The sequence below is a fragment of the Anabrus simplex genome, chromosome 1 (assembly GCF_040414725.1).
Source record: "Anabrus simplex isolate iqAnaSimp1 chromosome 1, ASM4041472v1, whole genome shotgun sequence".
NCBI classification, from domain to species: Eukaryota; Metazoa; Arthropoda; class Insecta; order Orthoptera; family Tettigoniidae; genus Anabrus; species Anabrus simplex.
The window spans coordinates 398,173,044-398,196,389 of record NC_090265.1 but is presented as its reverse complement, the minus strand read 5'-3'; the positions used below and the strand labels follow the sequence as shown (position 1 = coordinate 398,196,389).

The window sequence follows — 23,346 nt, the reverse complement described above, 5'->3', positions numbered from 1 at the left end:
ATACCCTGTAAATATGTATTGTACATTTGTATAACCTCAAATACGTATTGTGAATTCATCTAACCTTAAAATCTGTGTAGTCGAAAACTGTAGAAAACTCTGTAATATTCATATATTGGGTGTAAGAACCTATCATTCGGATACATATGGAGGTTTCTGGAAACTTAATGTAATAATTTATTATCCAGATACATGTAGAAACATTAGAAATTTTGTAGATACTGTCACTATGGTTTGTGTATATGTAATTGAATATTCTAGTTTGATCTACTCCATATAATTTAATCAAGATGCTGGTCGATCGATTAGTTTTTTGTATGTTTGGATACGTTTCACGTAGAGTGTTGCAAGAACATTTCCAGAAGTCGATATTTCTAGACTGTTTGTCAAATAGTATATACATTGAGCTGACAGGCTGAGTCAGTCAGTCAGAGATGGACTCCATGGTGAAGTCAGTTCAGTCAGTCAGTGAGACAGTGACAGAGAGAGACAGTGCAGTAAGAGAATGTAGAGTGTGGGTTAGAGTGAGTTGATATCTGTATTTGTCAGAATTGATTTGAGTGAGAGGGTAGTCGGTCTTGCCTTGTGATGGCAAAGTGAATAATCAGTGTGTTGACTGTTGATATCTGTACTTTTCAGAATCGATTGTGTGATGGTGAAGTGAATAACCAGTGTGAGAACTTCTTAATATCTGTACTGACAGAATGAATAGTAAATTGCTTCAGTGTGTTTCTCTTAATACAGTAGAGTAGTGTTGTGTATAACTGTGTATAACTGTGTGTTGTTAAAGAATAGACATAGCGACAATAAAGTGGTTTTATGTACGGAGTGAACGTATTGCATGTGATATTTATTTACACTAAAATAAAATTGCATTGAGAATGATATAAGGCTTCAGGATAGATGACTGTCTGGTAGTGCTTCATTTTAGTGTTTCTGGAAAGACACCTTTTATTGTAGGTGTTCCTGGTCAGTTGGTATGCCAGTTTTAGCTCATTAACTAGAGTTAATAATGCTACTCCTTTGGAGATATTTACATTTACATATACATTAGGTTGGTTCAATAGTCCAATACAGAGCCTTTCTCAGGACAGAATGCATTTTAAACTCCTCTAAAGTAAAAGAATGGAACTGCTGTAAAGTATTGTCCTAACTACAAGCTTCTAAGATTGTTTTGTATAAGATATAGATATCAGATCATGCACTTTGCTGATCATATAGGATAATTCCAGAGAACAATAAGATCATATCAGAGCCTGAACAGAAACAGATGGAATATGGTCTCTTGTTCAGTCAGAAGAATGTCCAGATTAACAGTCATGCAGAGAAATGGCCAGCGATAAGATTTAATTCAAAAAAGAAACAAATGAAGATGTCAGAAAAATTTAGTAATGCAGGAAGCATATTAGCAACATATTCTATTTGTGAGGAACTTGTCAATTTGAAGACTGTTCTGTAAGTTTTTGAAGGCTTAATGTCTTAAGTGTTCAACCTCAGATCTAGTTAGATCCTCCAACAGCACCACTGTAGGACAAGTAATTCTAGGGAAACCGCAAGAACCAATGTTGGTGCCAGTACTGGGGCATACAATGCACAAATTTTTCTTTAATTTTTTTTTTAACAATTTGTTTTGCATTGCACCGACACAGACAGGTCTTATGATGATGAAGAGATAGGAAAGGCCTAGGAGTGGGAAGGAAGCGGTCATGGCCTTGATTGAGGTACAGCCTCAGCATTTTCTTGGTGTGAAAATGGGAAGTCACGGAAAACCATCTTCAGGGCTGCCGACAGTGGGGCTCGAACCCACTATCTCCCGGATGCCAGTTCACAGCTGCACGCCCCAAATCGCATGGCCAACTCGTCCGGTAATGCATGATTAAGAGAGAGATAGTTTGCCATTGTTTTCTTCACTAAGCCATAAAGTGCTACTGCTGCTCGACCAGCCCCGTAAGTACACTTTTCATAAAACCTGGACACACCAGTCATGCTCTGAATGTCATTACTCAGCACCACCCATACTTCCATAGACATAAATAAGACAGACTTTGGCAGAAGCTATAGTTTGCCCTGATCTGTGCCAAAAGAAATGAAAAAATTACTGTGTCCATCAAGAAATGGAAGCAAGCAGGAAAGACCTTATATAGAACTAGAAAGCTGCACCCAAAGTAATCTATTCCACTTGGACATATGGTAGGGAGACTTGAGCCACGATAAGGAAAGACAAGAGGATACAGGCAGTTGAGATAAGATTTGTCAGAACCAAGGTTGTTATGAACGTGGTGATTTTTGTTTTGACCCATTTGTGTCATATGATGATCTGTGGTTATAAGAATAAATTGATATCAAGTAAATGATATTTACATAAGTCTTTGGACTAGTTTCAGCCACTTAATGGTCATCTTCAGCCAAATAAAAATTAAATAAATCATGTAATAAATAAAACATAATTAAGTATTCCAGACAAAGACAATGTTGTAGGAATAATTATAGCATTAAAATATATATAACAGAAATTAGGTTATGATCTTCTTGTAACAATATGATGTCTTTAAGTTGACTTAGGACCTCATGCAAAGAAGTATATCTGGAAATGATAGCCAGAATTAGGAATGAATAAATATACAGGAAAGAAATTAGAAAGGAAAAAAAGTATTTATGAGACTTACCTCTAATGTCTGATGTAGAACAAGTACTGACTTGCTGGAGGAAGCAGGTAGGCCATATAAACAAATGAATGGATAGGGAACAAGCACCGACTTGCTGCAGGAAGCAGGAAATGTGACCAAAGGAGTAGATTTTTGTTATTATATACATGACTACACTGACTGAGCAAATGTCATGGGATAGCAGAGCACTGATGTGCAGGTGTGTTGTCTGTGCACCACACACCCCCTTGGCTAGCGGCAGTTGTACAGCCCTTTCAGACCGTGTACGCACAATTGTGCGGGTTCGTATTTTATTTATGTCTGAGCTTATCTGACGTTTTCTTGGCGCTAGACCGGACTGCAGTGCTTGTGCGGGACACTAGCATGTACTTCAGCTGTTTTTATTTAGTACTTGACCACCAGGGGACAGGAAGAAGAGTTTTAAAATACAGTTCATTAGCAAGATGGCAGGAAGCAGTAATGCCTAAAGTAAGTATTTATTTATTGCATTCATATTAATCTAGAAGCTTTACTGAATATCAGAATATAATCAATGAAGTATGTAAACTGTGTAGCAAACATAAATTGTGAACTTACAACATCGAACGTAATACCATGAGGTTTTGAATGTTGACACACACATATGTGCGGGCTAGGTTTCCTTACAGGCAATGCATGCAGGTGTGCTGGGTGCTGTCACAAAAAGGACTGTGAAAGCAAAACTCGTACTCTACATGAGAAATCTAATGTACAAGATTTTAATTGTTTAAAATCGTTCCACACTGTAAAATAGAACATTTGATCATGTACATGTGCACATTCACATGTACTGAGTTGAATGTTTTTAATTTTTATTTATTGCAAGTAGTGAATGAAGTCCTGACACGCACAATTGTGTGGGTTCTTTTTTTCAGCTGATAGTTCTTATTTTGTAAAATAAACTGTAAAAACGTGTATTTGAGAGCATTTTAGTAAGTTTTTGACGTTTTGACATCTCCAGATTTCTTTCAGGTCTGACGACAAGCTGCTGCTGCCAAAAGGGCAGTAAAAGCAAAACTCTTCCTCAATGTAGAAAATGTAGCTTTTACTTGTGTTTGAACGAAGATTTAATTGTTTTAAATTATTCCCCACTGTAAAATAGAGCATTTGATCATGTACATATGTATATTCACATGAATTGAGGTAATTTTTCTTTTTTGTAAGTAGTGAATTAAGTCCTGACATGCACAATTCTGCGGGTGCTTTTTTTCAGATGTTAATTTTTATTTTGTAGAATAAACTAAAAGTATATGTATTTAAGGAGCATTTTAGTTTTTGATGTACAAACAAAAATTCACACCGCCAGTTTTCTTTCAGGTCTGAAAGGGATAGGAGACCTTGTGAGCAGTGGCTGTGCATGTGACAGGTGTAACATGGGACGTCGTCGTGAGCTGACACCATTCAAACTGGGTATGGTGGTCGGTGCCCGACGGATGGGAAGAGCAATTTCGGAATTGGTGCAGGAATTCGGCTTCACACGATCAACCGTGTCCAGGGTGTATCGTGAATGGTTGAATGTGGGTGTCACTGTCCACAACAGACGAACGACCGGCCGTCCAGCCACCCTCGATGACCGTGACCAGCGACATCTGAGACGGATTGTCAATAGTGACAGACGGGCAACCGTGCAACAAATCACGGCTCAATTCAACACAGGCCGTGCTAGACACATCTCCCAGTGGACAATCCATAGGAACATGGGTTCTATGGGTATGGGAACCAGCGCCGCACACGGGTGCACTGTTAACCCAACATCATCGGCCACAACGACGCGCATTTGTCGCCAGTCAATAGGGATGGACACTGGAACAATGGCATAATGTGATATGGTCAGACGAATCACGATTTCAACTGCACCATGCCGATGGGAGGCACCACGTATGGCGCAGACCACATGAAGCGATGGATCCTGCCTGCCTCGAAGGTGTGGTCCAGGGCGCTGGTGTCTGTTATGGTCTGGGGTGCATTCCTGGTATGGAATGGGCCCCCTAGTTGTTCTAGAAGAGACTTTGAATGGTACGCGGTATGTTGAGCTGCTCGGAGACCATCTCCACCCATTTTTGGCCATCCAGCGCCCAGACAGTTCTGCGGTATTTCAAGACGATAACGCGCCGCCACATCGCTCCCACGTCGCCCAGGAATGGTTCCAGGAACATGCAGCGGAGGTGCAACGACTGCCATGGCCACCCAGGAGCCCCGATATGAACCCTATCAAGCATATCTGGAATGTCCTGGAACTCAGGCTCCGTGCCATGGATCCTGCACCCACGAACAGACCAGCATTGGCGGCTACTCTGCAAACAATTTGGTGTCAGCTGTGTCCAGAGGACTACCAGGAACTTGTTGACTCACTTCCATGGTGTCTCACTGCAGTTCGCAGGGCCAGAGGAGACCCCACACGCTATTAGGTGACTATCACATGACATTTGCTAAGTCAGTGTATTATGACAATAATAACATGGTGAAAAATGAATCAGAGCTCAAAGATAGTGACAGCAACAGTGAAAGTTACTGAAGTGAGCAGAATAATGAAGAAAAAGAGAGTGAAAGTGATGCACCAGCTTCTTCCAAATGCGCGCGGCTGGTGACAAAAAAGAACCATGGTGGTTGGAAATTGGAGAAAAAGACAATAATCCTGATATATATCCATTTCGTGTATACAGAAGTGTTTCAGAAATACATATAAAAAAATGTATAGTCCGCCTACCATCCGAAATTGCAATGTTTGCAGAGTACACAGATCTGCTATTTTCAAAATTATTTCAAATGAAACGTTTGTACTACAGCCAGCAGTCACTCAACGAATGAAGAATGGGCAAGTCATATCCTTCAATGGCATGAATGCTAAATTTGAGATAATTTTCTGCATTAGTTTTTATTTTATGCATTTTTTTTTTGTGTGTGACAGGTATGCTCAAACTGCAGGCTGGCAAATTAAATCTGATGTGGGCATTTATTGTGACTTGAATGAGTTACGAGACAAAACAATAGGATTATTGGTCTCCTCACGAAGACAGAAATTCAAAAGAAAATTCTAAGCTGGGAGAATGGCCATGGAATCATAAGGTATGATTGAATACAGTGCTATCAAAATACCCAAGGTAATGTATTAGTTGCAACAGAAGATCGTGACCACAAAGGCAACTAAGACTGATATACCGAGTGGTTCACCAGCCTCTTGTGATTTAGGGCCGGTTCTACCACTTACTGGTAAAGTAGCGCGTAACTTGCCCTCCATGTAAAAGGATGTTTCCCTTCGACCACTCCCAGGTAGCGCTATCGGCAACATAAATCGTCGTTACCCGGCGCATAATTTATCGGCCACTTCGAGGGCCCGATAATACTTTACCTGCCGGGCAAGTTTTGAGGGCTGAACATTATTAGCTGTATTTCTGGTAACATACAACTCAAATTAGGTTAGTATACTGAAAAAAGCATTATACTATAACAGTGATCGATATTGTATTGCAAGATTTTGAACATTAATGCTTCCTTTGTGTTGCAACGTTCACACCAGCCTCTCGCATTGATAGCGTAGGGAACACATTTTATACGTCAAGCTTTCACAAAGAAACTCTAAAAGGATATAAAATCAAAACCTATTTGGAAATAATTTCAAATAGGATTTAATTTTCTACGTTTTCAGTTTTCAGACACCAGGTATAACTTAGTTATCCCCATTACCCCCAATCTTCCTCGTAGCGTAATGGTTAACACGCTTAGTTCAAAATACGAGGTTTGCAGGTTCGATTCTTCATTATGATGAATCTTTTTTATTTTCATTATTAGCGCTGTATTAATCTGTATGCCTTTTTACATACGTTCTTTTGTTAATATGTCTACTAGGAAAATGCTTTATGTGTGTGCTATTTATAGAAAGTGATGTTATGATTAATATAGCATATAGGACTGTCGCCCAGGTAGCAGATTCCCTATCAGTTGTTTACATAGTCTTCTTGTAAATAATTTCGAAGAAATTGGAAACTATTCCATTCACGAATTCCTCTTCCTATGATGGATATTTACCCCGATTAGTTCTTTAACAGTACCTTCCAACTTTACCTCATAAAGTAATAATAATTTCGTGTGGCTATTTCTAGCCGAGTGCAGCCCTTGTAAGGCAGACCCTCCGATGAGGGTGGGCGGCATCTGCCATGTTTAGGTAACTGCATGTTATTGTGGTGGAGGATAGTGTTATGCGTGGTGTGTGAGGTGCAGGGATGTTTGGGACAGCACAAACACCCAGCCCCCGGGCCACTGGAATTAACCAATGAAGGTTAAAATCCCCGACCCAGCCGGGAATCGAACCCGGGACCCTCTGAACCGAAGACCAGTACGCTGACCATTCAGCCAACGAGTCGGACATCTCATAAAGTTAAACATTAGAATGAAATGCATTATCAATAAATGGAAGCATGTGGAACTAAACGAGGTCACAGAGCTAGTTGCAAATAGAGCATCGTGGAGATAATCAATTCACAGATGCCTGCAGATAGAATGCTCAAAGGCAATAAGTCCATAAGGAAGATGTGGTGTATATACGTTCATGGAAGCACGTGAAAAAGAGTTGAGAACAACGGCAGGGAACGGAAAAAAAAGTGTTAATGTAAATTAGAAAGACGATGAAAACCTGCGTACCCTCTAATTACGGAGCAAGCGACTTGACCAATCTACTACGAGAATACTTTCCAAAAACGCTGCCTTACATGACAGGTTATAACTGGCTAAGAAAATTTAATCTCAAGATTTGAACCCCAATTAGGTATTGATTTTGAAGCTCATAGATTAAAATCACGAAAGCTTGACATAAATCGTTGTCCATAACTCTTAAGACTCCCCTTATTAGGCTTTCTTCTTCTTAGGATTTTCTTGGGCGCTGCTGAAAAGCCACCTTATTAGGATTTTTGATGATAATCAACAGATGCAAGCACAGGAAAATAAGACAATCGAAATGAGCTTCATACATCTGACGATAGATAGCAGCACACTCGAAAGCGAGAAGTCGCTGAAAATCAGTTTAGCCAACTCCGTATATCGGTGTCTAGCTCCAGGTAGCTACCCAGCGCTTGCGCGGAGGTGGTTGCACGCAAGGCAAAATACCAGCTGATTTAGACCCCCAGGTAGTTTACCTCCCGGGCAGCTGCCAGCCACTTTACCAGCAGATGGTAGAACCGGCCCTTAGTTTTATGCATCCTGCCACTTTTACTACAATTCTGAAATACATCGGCCCCTCTCCCTAAACCCTGGTAATATATCAAAATATGCATTTATGGACCAGACGACGGCAGGAATCATGAAAGCCACTATTAATTAAGGGTACCTCGAATGAACCCGTAAAATGAGTACAGATACAAAAAACACATACCTTACAACAGGAGGTTCACACATAGACCAGGAGCAGGGATTGTATAGGCTGGAAACTGCACACTGCATGTCAAGCCTCACAATAGATCACTTGGCATAGGAGCAGTAGGAGTTGTGATTGTGGACGGTGCTCGAAGGTTCGAATCCCACACAAGTAATTTTTTCCTAGGATTGGTAAGGTTGCATTCATGATAGCTTCCACAGACTGATCTGTTTATTTGGCCCTGTAATAGGACGTATGTATCATGGCATATGGTATTGAGCTGGGTTGGATGAGGATGAGGTGATGGTCTGTGGCTAGGACACAGGCAACTAATTAGCTATGACATACATGTTTTAAGCTTTCCATACCACAGGTACTGCAAAGTGTGCCTTATTGGAACGATAACAACATGCGATGGCAGGTAGGTATGTAGCTGTACGAACTCCCATCCATCGAGACAAGTCGCAACACAACGCAACACAACACAACACAACACAACACAACGCAACACAACACAACACAACACAACACAACACAACACAACACAACACAAAACAAAACAAAACAAAACAAAACAAAACAAAACAAAACAAAACAAAACAAAACAAAACAAAACAAAGCTTATTCACTGCCTCATGATTTATTCCAGTGATGAGTATGTGGATATGTTACTCATCTATGGAGAAACTGGACAGAATGCATACCAGGCACAGCGCCTGTATCAAGAACGCTTTCTGGATAAAGGACAACCAACAGGCATGACATTTCAGTGTGTGGAAATACGTCTGCAGGCTACTGTGTCCCTGGGAATGACACAGCCTGTTCTGAGATTATCCTGTGACATCTGCTCACAATGAAGAAGTTGTGTTGGACGTTGTCCAGCATAACCTTCACACTAGCACACTGGGTACTGCGTCTGTTATGCAGATACTGCATACCCAGCAGTTTCACCCATACCACCTGCAATTACACAAGAAGCTCCATGGTCATGATTTCAAAGCATGGGTGGCTTCTGTCAATGGATCCTACAGCACATGGACACTGATCATGCCTTTTTAGTGACAACCTTATTTACGGGCGCAGCGCGGTTCCATAACAATGAAATCATTAATCGATACAATATGCATTACGGGAATGTGAATAGTCCTCACAGGATATGACAGGCAGCTTTTCAGGTACAGTGGGATGTGAACATATGGTGTGACATCATGTGTGATCACCTCCCTGGTCCCCATTTCTTTGAGGGACCTCTAATGGAAGAACACCATTTGCAGTTTCTCCAAGATGACCTACCACTGTTCTTGGAACATGTGCCACTCCTTGACCGCTGCAGGATGGGGTTTGAACATCGCAGAGCTCCACCGCATGCGACGGTGATCATCTGGAACCATCTCCATGCAATGTATCCTGATAAATGGACAAGAAGGAGAACGGATGCAGGAGGATACTAATAATGAAGATATAAGGGTCTTGTTAGACCCTATTGTGAGGTAGACTTTGTTGATTATGTTTGGACAGTGTAGCCTTCACTATGGATTGCAGATTGAAGAAATGCTTATCTGTTCTAAGTCTTCCAGACAGAAGGTTAAAAAAATAAGCTATATGTCTATAATGGTAAAGGAAAAGAAGTAAAACTACAAGCTATGTTACCCGGTATGCATAGGAGCTGAGCAATCCTGGTCATCTTAGACAGTCCATCACAGAGGCATGCCAATCTGTTATGCCAGAAATGTTGCAACGTGCCAGACAGCCCTTACAAGTTAACGCGCAGCTCTGTATCGACCAAAGAGGTCGTCAGTTAGAGCAGGTGCTGCGTTAAAAGATGTAGATAACTGAAATCCTGTCACATGTTTCCTCGAGTCTTGCAATCCAGCTCCATACCATCTGTCACCATACCAATAGTCCTTTTCAGGGCCAAATAAACAAATCAGTCTGTGGAAACTTAAGTATGCAACCTTGCCACATCCCAATCAACACACGCAGTTTCTAGCCCATACAATACCTGTTCCTGCTCTGTGAATGCACCTCCTGTTGTAAGGTACATATTCATCATATCTGTGCTCATTTTACAGGTTTATTCAGGGTACTTGCAATGAATTAATAGTGGCGCTCAAGATTCCTGCTGGTTTTTATCCAATCACCATGCATCTCATTGTATTACCACCGTTTAGGGAGAGGGACCGTTTTTTTTTTTTTCAGAATTGTAGTAAACGCGGCGGGATGCATGAAACTAAACCGCAAGAGGCTGGTGAACCACCCAGTATAGGCATGATGATGGAAAAAAGGGACAATATTTAGAATATATATATATAGAAGAAGAAGAAGAAGAAGAAGAAGAGACACGGTACGTGCATACAGTTTTCTAAAGTAAGCACTCAAAGACTAAGCAGCAGTCTCAGCAGTAATATATTGATGAAGGTATTCTCACCCACCTGAGAGAATCATCAATCTCAGTAAGGATTGGCTTTGGTTTAGAGGTAACTCGATTCACATCCTCGTGAAGTCCTTCTAAAAGGTAACGCAGAAATTCCTGAGCATCCTGTTGGCTGTAACCCATGAAGCGTGGAGCGAAGCGCTGAATCTGGGATTTCAGAGACGTTGTATTCACAATAGTAGCATCACTTTCATTACGCCATAACTCTTGGATAACAGTTGCAAAGGCTAAAACAAAGAAAGAAAATACATGAATAAATAATAGAAACTTGCTAAGACTTTGATAAGAGATCATTTAGTAGATAATCCCAATGAAATAACATTCAAACAATGGTTGCAATCCATATGAAAATGTTGTCACACTACCAATTGTGAATTTCGGATACCATTTTTATAAAAACTACAAGCTATACAACTGGTGAATTATGAACAGTGTACACAAAACTTACTTAGTTTCCTTTATAGACACATAGCCTGTTTTCCTAACCTTCTGTCTGGAAGACTTAGAACAAATAAGCATGTCTTCAATCCCCAATCCATAGTGAAGGCTACACTGTCCAAACATAATCTACAAAGTCTACCTCAAAATAAAGTCTAACAAGAGCCTTATATCTTCATTATTGGTATCCTCTTGCATCTGTTCCTACTTGTACATAAAACTTTCTTCAGCTTATCCCAGTTATTTCTGGAGTCGCTGGAGCCACCTAGGCTCATTTTGGTTTTGGCCGGGGGTTTAAGACCGGATTCCCTTCCTGACATCACATGATTCTTGAGATGAAAATCTCAACCCAGAAGCAACCAGGATTCGAACCTCAGCCTTCCGGGTGGGAAGCCAGCAGCTAAGCCACTGAGTTAATCACGCCCCCCACCGTACATATCAAGTAACATATATAAAATAAAATTTTGTCTGTACATTGCTCAGAATTTAAAAAGAATGGTATTTCTGTATTGGTCGTGTCCACAGTAACAAGGAAATACACTTTTTCATTTTCCATCATCTCTGCCCGCCTGTCTGTCTGTACGTGCATCATGATAAAATGGCCGAAAGAATTTAGTGAAATTCCATATTTAAAGTTGGGAAATGAGGCTCTACAACCTAAGCTGTAAATAATTTTATTCACGCTTAGTAAAATGGTAGTTTACGGGAAAGCCTAAAATTTAATTCATAAATATTCATGTTATTAATGATCTTATCAACAAATACTGCATAACTGAAGTTATATAGAATTAAATTTCTTATTATTTATGTCTTATACTTTTTACCATACTGGCTATGATAACAGACATTCATGAGTTTCGATTTTTGTTGCTTAGTCCAAATCAAGCCGAACTACGAGACAATGGGTGACCAGAATTTAATGAAAATCAGTACGTAACGTCAGGGAAGAAGGCACTACAGTCTAGGCTATAAATAATTTTATTCACGCTGGATAAAATGGTAGTTTAGGAGAAGGTGCCTAAAATTTAATTTGTAAATACCTATGTTATTGGTCCTATCGAAATGCACTACATAATAAAAGGTATTGAGAATACAATTTCCAATAATTTATATCTTATACAGTTTTACTGTACCAACTACGAAAACAGAATTCATGAATTTAGGCTTTCGTTGCTTAGTCCATATCAACGCCGAGCATTGCTAACATGGAAATATTGTTCAATCGTGTTAACTGGCAATTGCTATTTGTCATTGTTGTCTTAAGGTGTAAAAGCGCATGGTCATCGGTCCATATCAACAAGGGAAAATTGTGAAGATGACTGTAAAAAATGAGAAAAAATCATAAAGGAACGATTGCTTGAAGAATAAGATAAGAGGGCGTTGTGAATGAAGGATGGCCTCGTTACATTAGATTCCCTAATATCACAGAATCAGAAAAAAACTAAATGCGAGGGCCTACAATTTCAAGAGCTCAAAAAACTGATCAAAAATAGCATTACATTGACCATTGCTGCGACGTGTTTTCGTCTCTTCAACTGCCACTCACCCCCAATAGATGGGATTACTGCTGCATCCTGAGTAAAACAGCATGCCTGAATATTGGCGGAAAGTAGCTGGAGGGGTGTTAGATAACTTTGCACAAGCTATTTGATTGTCCCATCAATGACCTGTACTACAGCTAGCCACAACAAGGAAAATTGTACAGATGACTATCGAAATAAGAAAAAGTCGTGAAGAAACTTAATGAAGGGAGGGAGAAGGACTCCCTTTATATTGGATGCACTAATATCACAGTCAAAAGAAAACTAAATGTGAAGGCCTACAATTTAGCATAAGAAATTTAATATTTTATTTTATCCGTATTGAACCGAGATCATAAATACTTAGTTTTTAGAGGTTCCACCTATTCAATACAAAACAATGTTGCCTGAATGTATTACAATATATTAACTTTACTTGGCAATACTAGTTTCGACGTTTCTTTAGCGCCATCATCAGCTGCAAGAAAGTCTTGAAAAACTGGCAATTAATATAAAATATACATCAACATTTTTGTAAAACTAACTCCTATATAAATTATATTAAAATATATATTTAGATAAAATACAAAATTATTGTCTCATATTTCTCCAAGTTCACAAACTTGTGGATCAAATGTCACAATTAAAAACAATCTGAAGAAAAAGAAATAGGTTTGTGTGCGTTCAAAGTGTTTCATCTTGGGGTACCGAGTTTGATCTTGTTTCTTGTTTATTTGGTATTTCTTAAATTATTCCTTTTATTTTTAACACCTTGTGTGTCAGTTCAAATAGCACTGGTCTTCAAGGTCGAATATACTGAGTTAAAACCGTATACATTCAAATCTGTTGGTGTTAAAACACTAAATTGTTCAGTACAAACTCACATTAATAAAACTAAATTATAACAAAATCTCATTGTGCTTGCGTTCGTTTATATATTTTATGTACTAAAATGTGCCATCCTCTGAAAAAAAATTTTGTGTGAAGTCAAATGGGGTCACGACGCTCAGCAATGAGTTACACGACTTACGATGATGTAGCAGAATGTTAGGTCTATGGCCATTTGAGGTTTCCGATATTGAACTGAGAAACATGGTCCGTGTTAACATCTTCAGGACACATTGTATGATTCCAGCTTATCAGGTTACAGGGTTAATACTGAGTGAGGGCATATGACGCTGTTGATGGTGATTCATCCATCCACGAACCTGCTATGCAGGCGTAGCAGGGGGAGAGGTGATACTCCCACGTGGCGCGTCCCAAGTGGCGGATAGGGGGGTCCTAACCGGCTTGCCGGCGGACTTGAGGGAAATAAAATACCTCTCGCGGACCAAACACACTATCCCCTGCAGGTGGGGGACACACATGTAGAATACACACGCAGTATCCCCTGCCTGTCGTAAGAGGCGACTACAAGGGGCGACCAAGGGATGATTGAATTAGAACCATGAAACTACTCTTGATTCGTACCATCATGCGGGGAACACCATGGGTTGCATGTACTTGCGAGTAGTATCACTAAATTGGTACGAAATAGGTTTGCGATTAGTTGCAGTAAAAAGCCTGGCCTGGTGGATTCCAGTACCCGTGCGTTGTACCCATGTGAGCAACACCACGGGTCTGGGCGTAGCCTGCGAGTTGCACCGCTATATGAGTGGCACCGTGGGTCGGCGTTGCCTGTGATTGGTACCCACTATGTGAGGAACACCACAGGAATACCGGCGCCCGTGACTAGTACACCTAGGTGAGGAACCTTACCGGTTTGCGTTGGCTATGAGTGGCACCATTGTGTGAGAAACACCATAGGCCTGCGTTCCCTGTATGAATTGCAATACTTGTGAGTAATACCATCTTGTGTGGACCACCGTGAGTCATCGCTACTTTTGATCAGTACCCCAAAATGACAAATACCATGGTTCTACTTTACTCGCGACATGTACCATTCTGTGGGGACTTAGATGTGAATTTAGCACCCATTCAGACATCAAGCATCATTGTGCTTTATAAATGGTCCCTTGGTCAGTAATACTCTAATTAACTACCTTCTTTTTGAGTCTGATCCACTGTTTTTGTTTGTTTGTTTGTTTGTTTGTTTGTTTGTTTGTTTGTTTGTTTGTTTGTTTGTAGAGTTCATGTCCATCCATTCATTCTTCATGACAATTTTTTTTAAATTTTATTTTGGTCAGTGGATGAATTTGAATTTTTTGTTATTTCATTTCGTACCATTAGGGGCCGATGACCTCGATGTTAGGCCCCTTTAAACAACATGCATCATCATCATCAATGATTCATCCATTGGATAGGGACGTAAAGCCTTGAGTAGGCGCCTTGGTGTTATCCGACAGGAGGTTATGTACCGACACCAGGTTTCACGTTCTCCCTACCTCATTATCATTATCAACCCACATCCAGACGCGCAGCTCACCCATGGACGTCAAATAGAAATACTGGCACCAGGTGAGCCCAACATGTCCACGGACACTTCCAGCACTAAAAGCCATATGATAAATAAATAACCTTCAGAAATGAAACAAATAAAAGATTGTGTCACTTTGCACGAACTGTGACTAAAACTAAAAACTAGAGTCAATTTACCAATCAAAAGGGGCCCCCTGTGGAAGGCAACAATTACAGCAGATGAAGACGTACGCGATCATTTACGGAGATTTTTTAACGCCATGGACTAGCTGAATGGTTTGGATGGCATATTCGATTGGGACATCTCAACATAACAGATCTATGTGAAGCAGTGAAGAATAAAAGGATAGAGGGAATCAAAGTCATTAACAATAAAGAGGATTTCAAATGTGAAATCTGTCTCCAGGGAAAGATGACAAGTACTCCTTTTCCAAAGAAGTCTGAAAGGTGAATAGAACAAGTAGAGTTGATTCACTCCAACATTTGTGGCCCAATGAGTTTTCTCAAATGTAAATGCATGTTACTTCATCACATTCATCGACAATACGTCTGGATGGTGCGAGTGAAGTTTCTTCATCAGAAAAGTTAAGTCATTAATGAGTTTCAGGACTTCAGAAAACATTTGGAAACATAGGAAAATATAAATAAATAAATAATGCAAATATAAAAATATAATCTGATAACGATTCCGTGTAACCCGGAACAAAATGGAATAGTGGAACAAAAAAACCCATACACTCATCAAGATGGACAGATGTTTATTAATGCAGTCCGGACTTCCTTCTTCTTTCTGGGCAGAGGCTGTTGCAACAGCAAATTACATTAGGAACAGGTACCCTAAAGTAAAGTGAGTGGATGAACCCCTTATGAAGCCTGGACTGGAAAGGTTCCAAATGTTTGTAAATTAAAATTTGGATGTAAAACCTACTGCCTAAACCGATCACTGAACGTGGAAAATTTTATTCCCACGGTAAAACGGGCATATTCCTTGGATGGACGGAGCAGTCCAATGGTTTCAGAATTTGTATAGGACAGGAACAAAAAGTGGCTATCTTGCGTTATGTCAAGGTTTTGAGAGAAGATAGGGAAAGAGCAAAAATACAATCATGATTTTTTCCCAAGTCAGCACACAAACATATTTTTTCAACAAGATCACTTTGATGACAATCATCCCAACAAGGAGCCGAAGCAGGTCGATTCTTTCATCAATAAAAACATAACTCCTAGATGCACAGAACATATGGAAAGCATCAAAGATTATTCAGACAGTTCAGGAGAGGAATTTCTTGGTTTTACAAGTGAACCATAAGCAGAACCAAAAATACAATAATCTCGACGTGCTCCAGGGAGACCAAAATCGATTTGATCGGGAACATGAGGCAGATCTTGAAAGCTCTACCAGGAACATGAAAGATAAATTCATTCGTTATGTCTGGTTGAGGTTCCAGTTCAGATGACATTTACAGATCTGGAGAAAAATGATGAATGCTGTCAATGGCAGGTGAATTTGTCCCTATTCTAAAAAACAAGACCTGGGATTTCGTAGACTGCCCAGAAAATAGGACAATTGGAAGTCATGTAGTGCTTTGGAATAACTAAGGAGCGAAGGGCAGGATCACAAGAAGGAAGGCGAGAGTCGTGGCCAGGGGTTTTTCCCTGAGACCAGGTATAGATTACACCAAAACGTTTGTGCCAGTAGCTTGACTCAGCTCAATATGTATGGCTATTGCTCCGGTTGCTCACTGCAGAATGTATTTTCAACAATTCGATGCAGCAAAATTCTCGAATTCGTCATACAGGAAAGCTATGCAGTGTCCAAAATCATAACTGAAGCTGAGAGGATGCTGAAGATGCCGAACAGGGATTGTGTGTGCTGCACTAGAAAGGCTCTGTATGGCTTGAAGCAGGCTGGCCGTTGTTGACACCGACACTTGTATGAGCAACTACTAAAGCTTGGTGTCAAGTCAACGTCCAGCAATTCGAGCATCTATGTGAATGAGGCGGATGCTGATCTTCTCCTGGCCATCGTTTATGTTGATGACATTTTAGTGTTTTAGTGTTGTTTTCTCAAAATGAATCCAGTATCACCTTCAAATGGAAGGATTACATTATGGACATCTTAGATCCCTTTGGAATGTCTGATTGCAAGCCCGTGGCCACACCAACTGAAGCTGGAGTTAAGCTGTCAAGATCATGTACTTGGTCCAAGGATGATGGTGAGCCCCCTACAGAGAACTGATAGGGGCTCTTATGTACCAATCGACTGCAACGCATCCAGACATTTCACATGCAGCAAGTGTGTTAAGCCAATACAATGATTCTTTTGGCAAAGAACACTGGCAAGCAGCAAAGAGGTTACTGAGGTACCTGAAGAGTTCTTTCAACATGGGAATCACTTGTGGAAGCAACGCAAGTAATTTAACTGGATATGTAAATACAGATTTGGCTGCATGCATCAACAATCGCAGATCATACACTGGCTTCGCTTTTACACTGGGCGGTGGAGTCGTATCTTGGGAAACCAGAAAACAAAAGACAGTGGCAATGTCCTCAATGGAGGCACAATACAGTATATGGCCTTGAGTGAGGCTTCAAATGAAGCAATGCACTTGCAACAACTAGCAAAGGAGATAGTAATTAACAGCATGTTAACAGCTATATAATGACAACACTGGAGCTCAGAAGCTTGCTGGAAATCATGTTTTACACTGTCGGACCAAGCACATTGACATTTTGCACTAAAGGTTCTTTCATCTGGGGACATTTGTCTCAAATACTTGCCAACTAAGACAATGCCTGCAGAAATATTAACCAAGGGGCTACCAAAGGTTAAGCACAGGAAGTGCTTAGAATGTTCAGGTGTCAGAAGATCGAAATGTTGAAGCTGGTTCAACCTTCGAGCGGAGGGTATTGAAAATATTTATATACTCTGGCTGAGCCACTATCAAGTAATGCCACCTACAACACAATGTTCTTCCATTCCAACACATCATGATTATAATCTCCATGTTCACTGTTTCACTGTACCCGTCTGATTTACGTTTGTAATAAATACAGTTAGTCTAATATAAACCGTGCTTATCTTATTATTTTCCAAAACACCATGCCTTTCCAACAGTGTATCAGTTTTTGCATCTGTCTCATTTTGAAGACCTATAGTATTTTCATTTAAATTCCATATGAATCATTTTTAGAAAAAATACACTGACTGACAGAGCAAATGCAACACTAAGAAGGAGTGGTCAGAACTTTATGCCAATTGCAGGGTAGACTGACGTCACTGAGGTATGCTCATGATGTGAAATGCGCCGCTGTGCTGCACACGTAGCGAACGATAAATGGGACACGGCGTTGGCGAATGGCCCACTTCGTACCGTGATTTCTCAGCCGACAGTCATTGTAGAACGTGTTGTCGTGTGCCACACGACACGTGTATAGCTAAGAATGCCAGGCCGCCGTCAACGGAGGCATTTCCAGCAGACAGACGACTTTACGAGGGGTATGGTGATCGGGCTGAGAAGGGCAGGTTGGTCGCTTCGTCAAATCGCAGCCGATACCCATAGGGATGTGTCCACGGTGCAGCGCCTGTGGCGAAGATGGTTGGCGCAGGGACATGTGGCACGTGGCACGTGCGAGGGGTCCAGGCGCAGCCCGAGTGACGTCAGCACGCGAGGATCGGCGCATCCGCCGCCAAGCGGTGGCAGCCCCGCACGCCACGTCAACCGCCATTCTTCAGCATGTGCAAGACACCCTGGCTGTTCCAATATCGACCAGAACAATTTCCCGTCGATTGATTGAAGGAGGCCTGCACTCCCGGCGTCTGCTCAGAAGACTACCATTGACTCCACAGCATAGACGTGCACGCCTGGCATGGTGCCGGGCTAGAGCGACTTGGATGAGGGAATGGCAGAACGTCGTGTTCTCCGATGAGTCACGCTTCTGTTCTGTCAGTGATAGTCACCGCAGACGAGTGTGGCGTCGGCGTGGAGAAAGGTCAAATCCGGCAGTAACTGTGGAGCGCCCTACCGCTAGACAACGCGGCATCATGCTTTGGGGCGCTATTGCGTATGATTCCACGTCACCTCTAGTGCGTATTCAAGGCACGTTAAATGCCCACCGCTACGTGCAGCATGTGCTGCGGCCGGTGGCACTCCCGTACCTTCAGGGGCTGCCCAATGCTCTGTTTCAGCAGGATAATGCCTGCCCACACACTGCTCGCATCTCCCAACAGGCTCTACGAGGTGTACAGATGCTTCCGTGGCCAGCGTACTCTCCAGATCTCTCACCAATCGAACATGTGTGGGATCTCATTGGACGCCGTTTGCAAACTCTGCCCCAGCCTCGTATGGACGACCAACTGTGGCAAATGGTTGACAGAGAATGGAGAACCATCCCTCAGGACACCATCCGCACTCTTATTGACTCTGTACCTCGACGTGTTTCTGCGTGCATCGCCGCTCGCGGTGGTCCTACATCCTACTGAGTCGATACCGTGCGCATTGTGTAACCTGCATATCGGTTTGAAATAAACATCAATTATTCGTCCGTGCCGTCTCTGTTTTTTCCCCAACTTTCATCCATTTCGAACCACTCCTTCTTGGTGTTGCATTTGCTCTGTCAGTCAGTGTATTTTTCAGGATTTATAGGTCCAAAATATGATGCATTTTTTTTAATTTATTCTATGTTATATTTATCACTGTGATTAATGAAATATAATCCAAACAGTGAGTAGCTTGTCTTACCTAATATTGTAAGATACTCCACTCCCTCTAGTCTTCAGAATAACATCAAATTTTGTATCTTAGAGCACTTCACCCTACTTTTCTGAGAGAGCCGAGGTATTTGGAAAGGTTTACCTGCTTACATATGGCATATACCTCATCTTTTTCAACAATATTACCAACACTACAGATCCTTTCCCATGGATTAACATCAAACCTAGGGTTGTAAAATGTGAGAAATTTTTTCATGTAATACCAACAGTGATTTTTGTACAACCAAAATATCATCTTACGGTAAAGTACTTCCTTAATTTCCACCTGCCTTGTTGGTTGAGTATTTATCACTCTAAACTTCTCGATAACCCATGACAATCAGGGTTTTTTTCTTCCACCCCTGTTAGTTTTGCATCATAACGACACTAATTAGGCTTTGGTAGAGTTTATACCAGAGTGGTTCTCTGTAAAAAGTAGTCTCAGAATTCACACAGAGTTACAATCCTTCTTTCACCTTTCTTGTACAGGAATGTTGGCAAAAGGCCAAACACCCAGTCGCCAAGACAAGGCAAACAACTGGTTATGATTAAAATACCTCAACTTGCTTGGGAATCAAACCCAGTGCCCTGGCAACCGAAAACCAAAATGCTGCCTACTAAGCCATGGAGCCAGACAATAAATTAAAGAAAATGAAATACTAAGAAATCCCAACAAAACAAATTCCATAATTAAGTGATATACAATTCCATATAAAATACATTCATTGTTTGAGCAAGTCATTGGGTCCCAACTCATATAACATAACTATAAAAACTATATGAAATCAGCAAATTTACAGGTCAAGGAATGCTCTCAACATTTTGTACAACTCATCTCGTGATGCTGGTAGCAGGAGAATAAATTAGAAAAAATTACAGGACATATCAAAATGTCGACCTTGCATCTTTAAAAAAAAAATGAGCTTGGCCAGAGATCGTAAAAATGTCACTTCTATCAGAATATACCTATGGTCCCATGTGAGTTAAATGTGAATTAATCTAAACATAACAATAACATACACATTTTTTTTTTTTTTTAAATTTATTTTGCACTTATTCATCTAATACATACCATACATTTAGTCTTTGCTAATAGCTAAAATGTCCTTTCTGTTTTCATGAATAAAAGAGCCCAAAACATTATCTTCACAGAGTGTTTGTATACTTCAAAGACTCTCAGCAGAGAAAAGAACCTTTTCCTGTTAGAAACGTGCAGATTTGCTCTTCTTTCCTCCAATTCATGAGCCAAGTCCAAAGCAGTGACCCTGGGGTTTGTTTTGCTTCTTCTGAGGAGAAAACATTCATCAGTTGGTGACATTTTCTTTTTCCTGCCAGAATTTCACCTTTTCATCGGTGAAACTGAGCCAGTTGGTTTGTTTCACTGAATAAGTCTATTTATATTGACTACACAGATACCAAATTTAGTAGCTAACCCTCCTGTCATGGAAGTATTCCGAGATAATGCTACAGTCTGATTATACTTCCTGAGAATCATATCCATTGAAGACACATGTATTACTAATCGCAAAAGGAAACCTCAAAATTCCTCAAAAGTGACACACATTGAAATAAACACATTTAATCTAAAACAATCACCACCCAGACTAAATGCCAAAGAGTAAACGTGCAAAGAATGCATAGAGAGCGCAGGATCTAAGAATAGCAATATGTAGCACACTGTTGCCAACTGTTTGTAAAATCACAAAAACGTACTTTGTCCAGATTAATTCGCACAGTGCTGTGTCTACGAAGGAGGTGATGATTGTTATTGTTTATAGGTACAAATCACCAATTTGTCAACCCCTCTTAATATTAATTTTATGTGAGAGAGGAATAATTCTCATCTCTTGAAGAAAGAGATGGATTAAAAATGTGAAAATGAAAGTTGTCTACACAAAGCTAATACCATTATGGTAGAAAAATAGCAAGAGATGATCAATGGAGGTCAGTTCAGAAAGGTAAAAGAAAGGAATGTAGAACAAGTAATTGAAAACAATATCAAACTCAGCTTGAGTTTCACAGTTGCTGCATCATGTCTAACAAGTTATGAACCCTTAGGATACATACATACATACACACACACACACTTTGATGTTGATGTTGTTGTTGTTGTTGTTGTTAGAAACGGTTATGCCTATAACTATCTGCAAACATCAGTGAATTACAGTGCCTCCATGATCTACTTGCAGATAGCACTGGTTTATTCAGTTTCTTTATTTTTTACATGGTCTGGCTCATGGCTAAATTGTAAACATGTTGGTCTTTGGTCCGAGGGGTCTTGGGCTTGATTCCCAGCCGAGTTGGGGATTTTAACTTTAATTTGTTAAGCCCTCTAGCTCAGGGACTTGAACATTAGAAATCATCTTAGGTAGGGCTCGATCCTCACAAACGTGCAGGTCACTCTAAAAGATCTGTACCAGGCCTCTCAGAAGGTCACATGCCAAAATAAAATACCTCTCCATCATTTTCTCAAATATAAATTAATGAAATGGACCCACTCCTGCCCCATTAAACATTGAAAGCTTACCGTATGTTCTGGCATATCCAAAAGTTTTCGTTCCTAAGCCAGCCCTTATTTTTTCACTACAAATTCCCTTCTGACATTATTCCCATCTGTTTCGACCAGAAATCATTACTTTCATGTCGTTACCACTAGCTTACCAATTTGATATCCAGAGTCCATCCAGCTTTTGCTCCTGTACACCAAAGTCGAACTGAAAACAGAGTGATTTAAAGATAATTTGGTCTCCGAACTTGCTTCCTTCTAATACCACTGATTGCAAATGCAAACTCATATTTCTAGCTTTGCTTTTATTGAATATCTCATTAATCTGCAATCCACCTATCCAGCTAAGTACTTGGAATAGTCCTCAAGTTCCAATTTTGTACTTCAGTCTTCTCAAGTTGCTTCCCAACAAAATTCTCCTTAATCTTGGAACTACTTGTTCTGCATACAGTATATCGCAAGGTCCAAAATATTACGCTGCAAATTTTCAGCACTATATCCATTAAATGGATAAGCCAAACTGCTAAAAAGATTACTATACAAATGAATACCATCCTGCCATTTTAGTAAACAATTCTGCCAATAAATGATCAAGTTTAAATAGAAAAACTAATTAGATAGAAATTGTGAAAGAAAGCAAATTGTACGTAGTTATCAACTGTCGATTAATCAATACCTAGTGGAATTAGAACAAAAGATTCTACTAAACAAATCTAATAAATAGAAGGGGAGTTAGGTACAGTTTAAACAAATTAAAATAATGAATAGTTCCCCAAATAATTTCTTCTTTTGTATTAGTTAAATGAGGAAAATTGTTCTCATCACTTTGATGTTACTAATAAATCCAAAAATATTTACAATACTTCAGCACAAATCTAGTAAATAGGAACATGGTGGATGGAAATAATCAATTCACTGACATGTTTAAAGTTAAGGAAATATTAATAGGATAGCAGTCCTTTCAAGGTGATTCCAACACATCTAGTGACTTACCAAATCAAGATAATCACACTTCAAAATATGCAAATAATATGCAAGAATCAATAAAATAGGCCTAAATAAATTTCAGAGTTAATTGTCTCATTCCAATTCATTAATTCCTGGGGACTTTAAAATACTGGGAACCCTCTCTCCAGGGAACAAATATGGAGGGCCCATGCACAGGGTAATGTGTGAAGTCCTCAATGACATCCGCAGTGGAGAAGATGGACTTAGGAACAGTGTAGGTGGTGGAAGTAACAACCCA

At 40.3% G+C, this 23,346-nt stretch overlaps 1 protein-coding gene across 3 annotated transcripts in view; it reads right to left on the bottom strand.

The window, feature by feature from the left end:
• LOC136856844 (ubiquitin carboxyl-terminal hydrolase 2) overlaps nucleotides 1-23,346 on the bottom strand; it is a 434,922-nt gene that overhangs the window by 88,495 nt on the left and 323,081 nt on the right. For all 3 annotated transcript variants that reach the window (XM_067135022.2, XM_067135020.2, XM_067135019.2), the window contains exon 6: nucleotides 10,464-10,692. In XM_067135022.2, coding sequence (XP_066991123.1) covers nucleotides 10,464-10,692 — 229 coding nt within the window. The remainder of the gene's footprint in view (nucleotides 1-10,463; nucleotides 10,693-23,346) is intronic.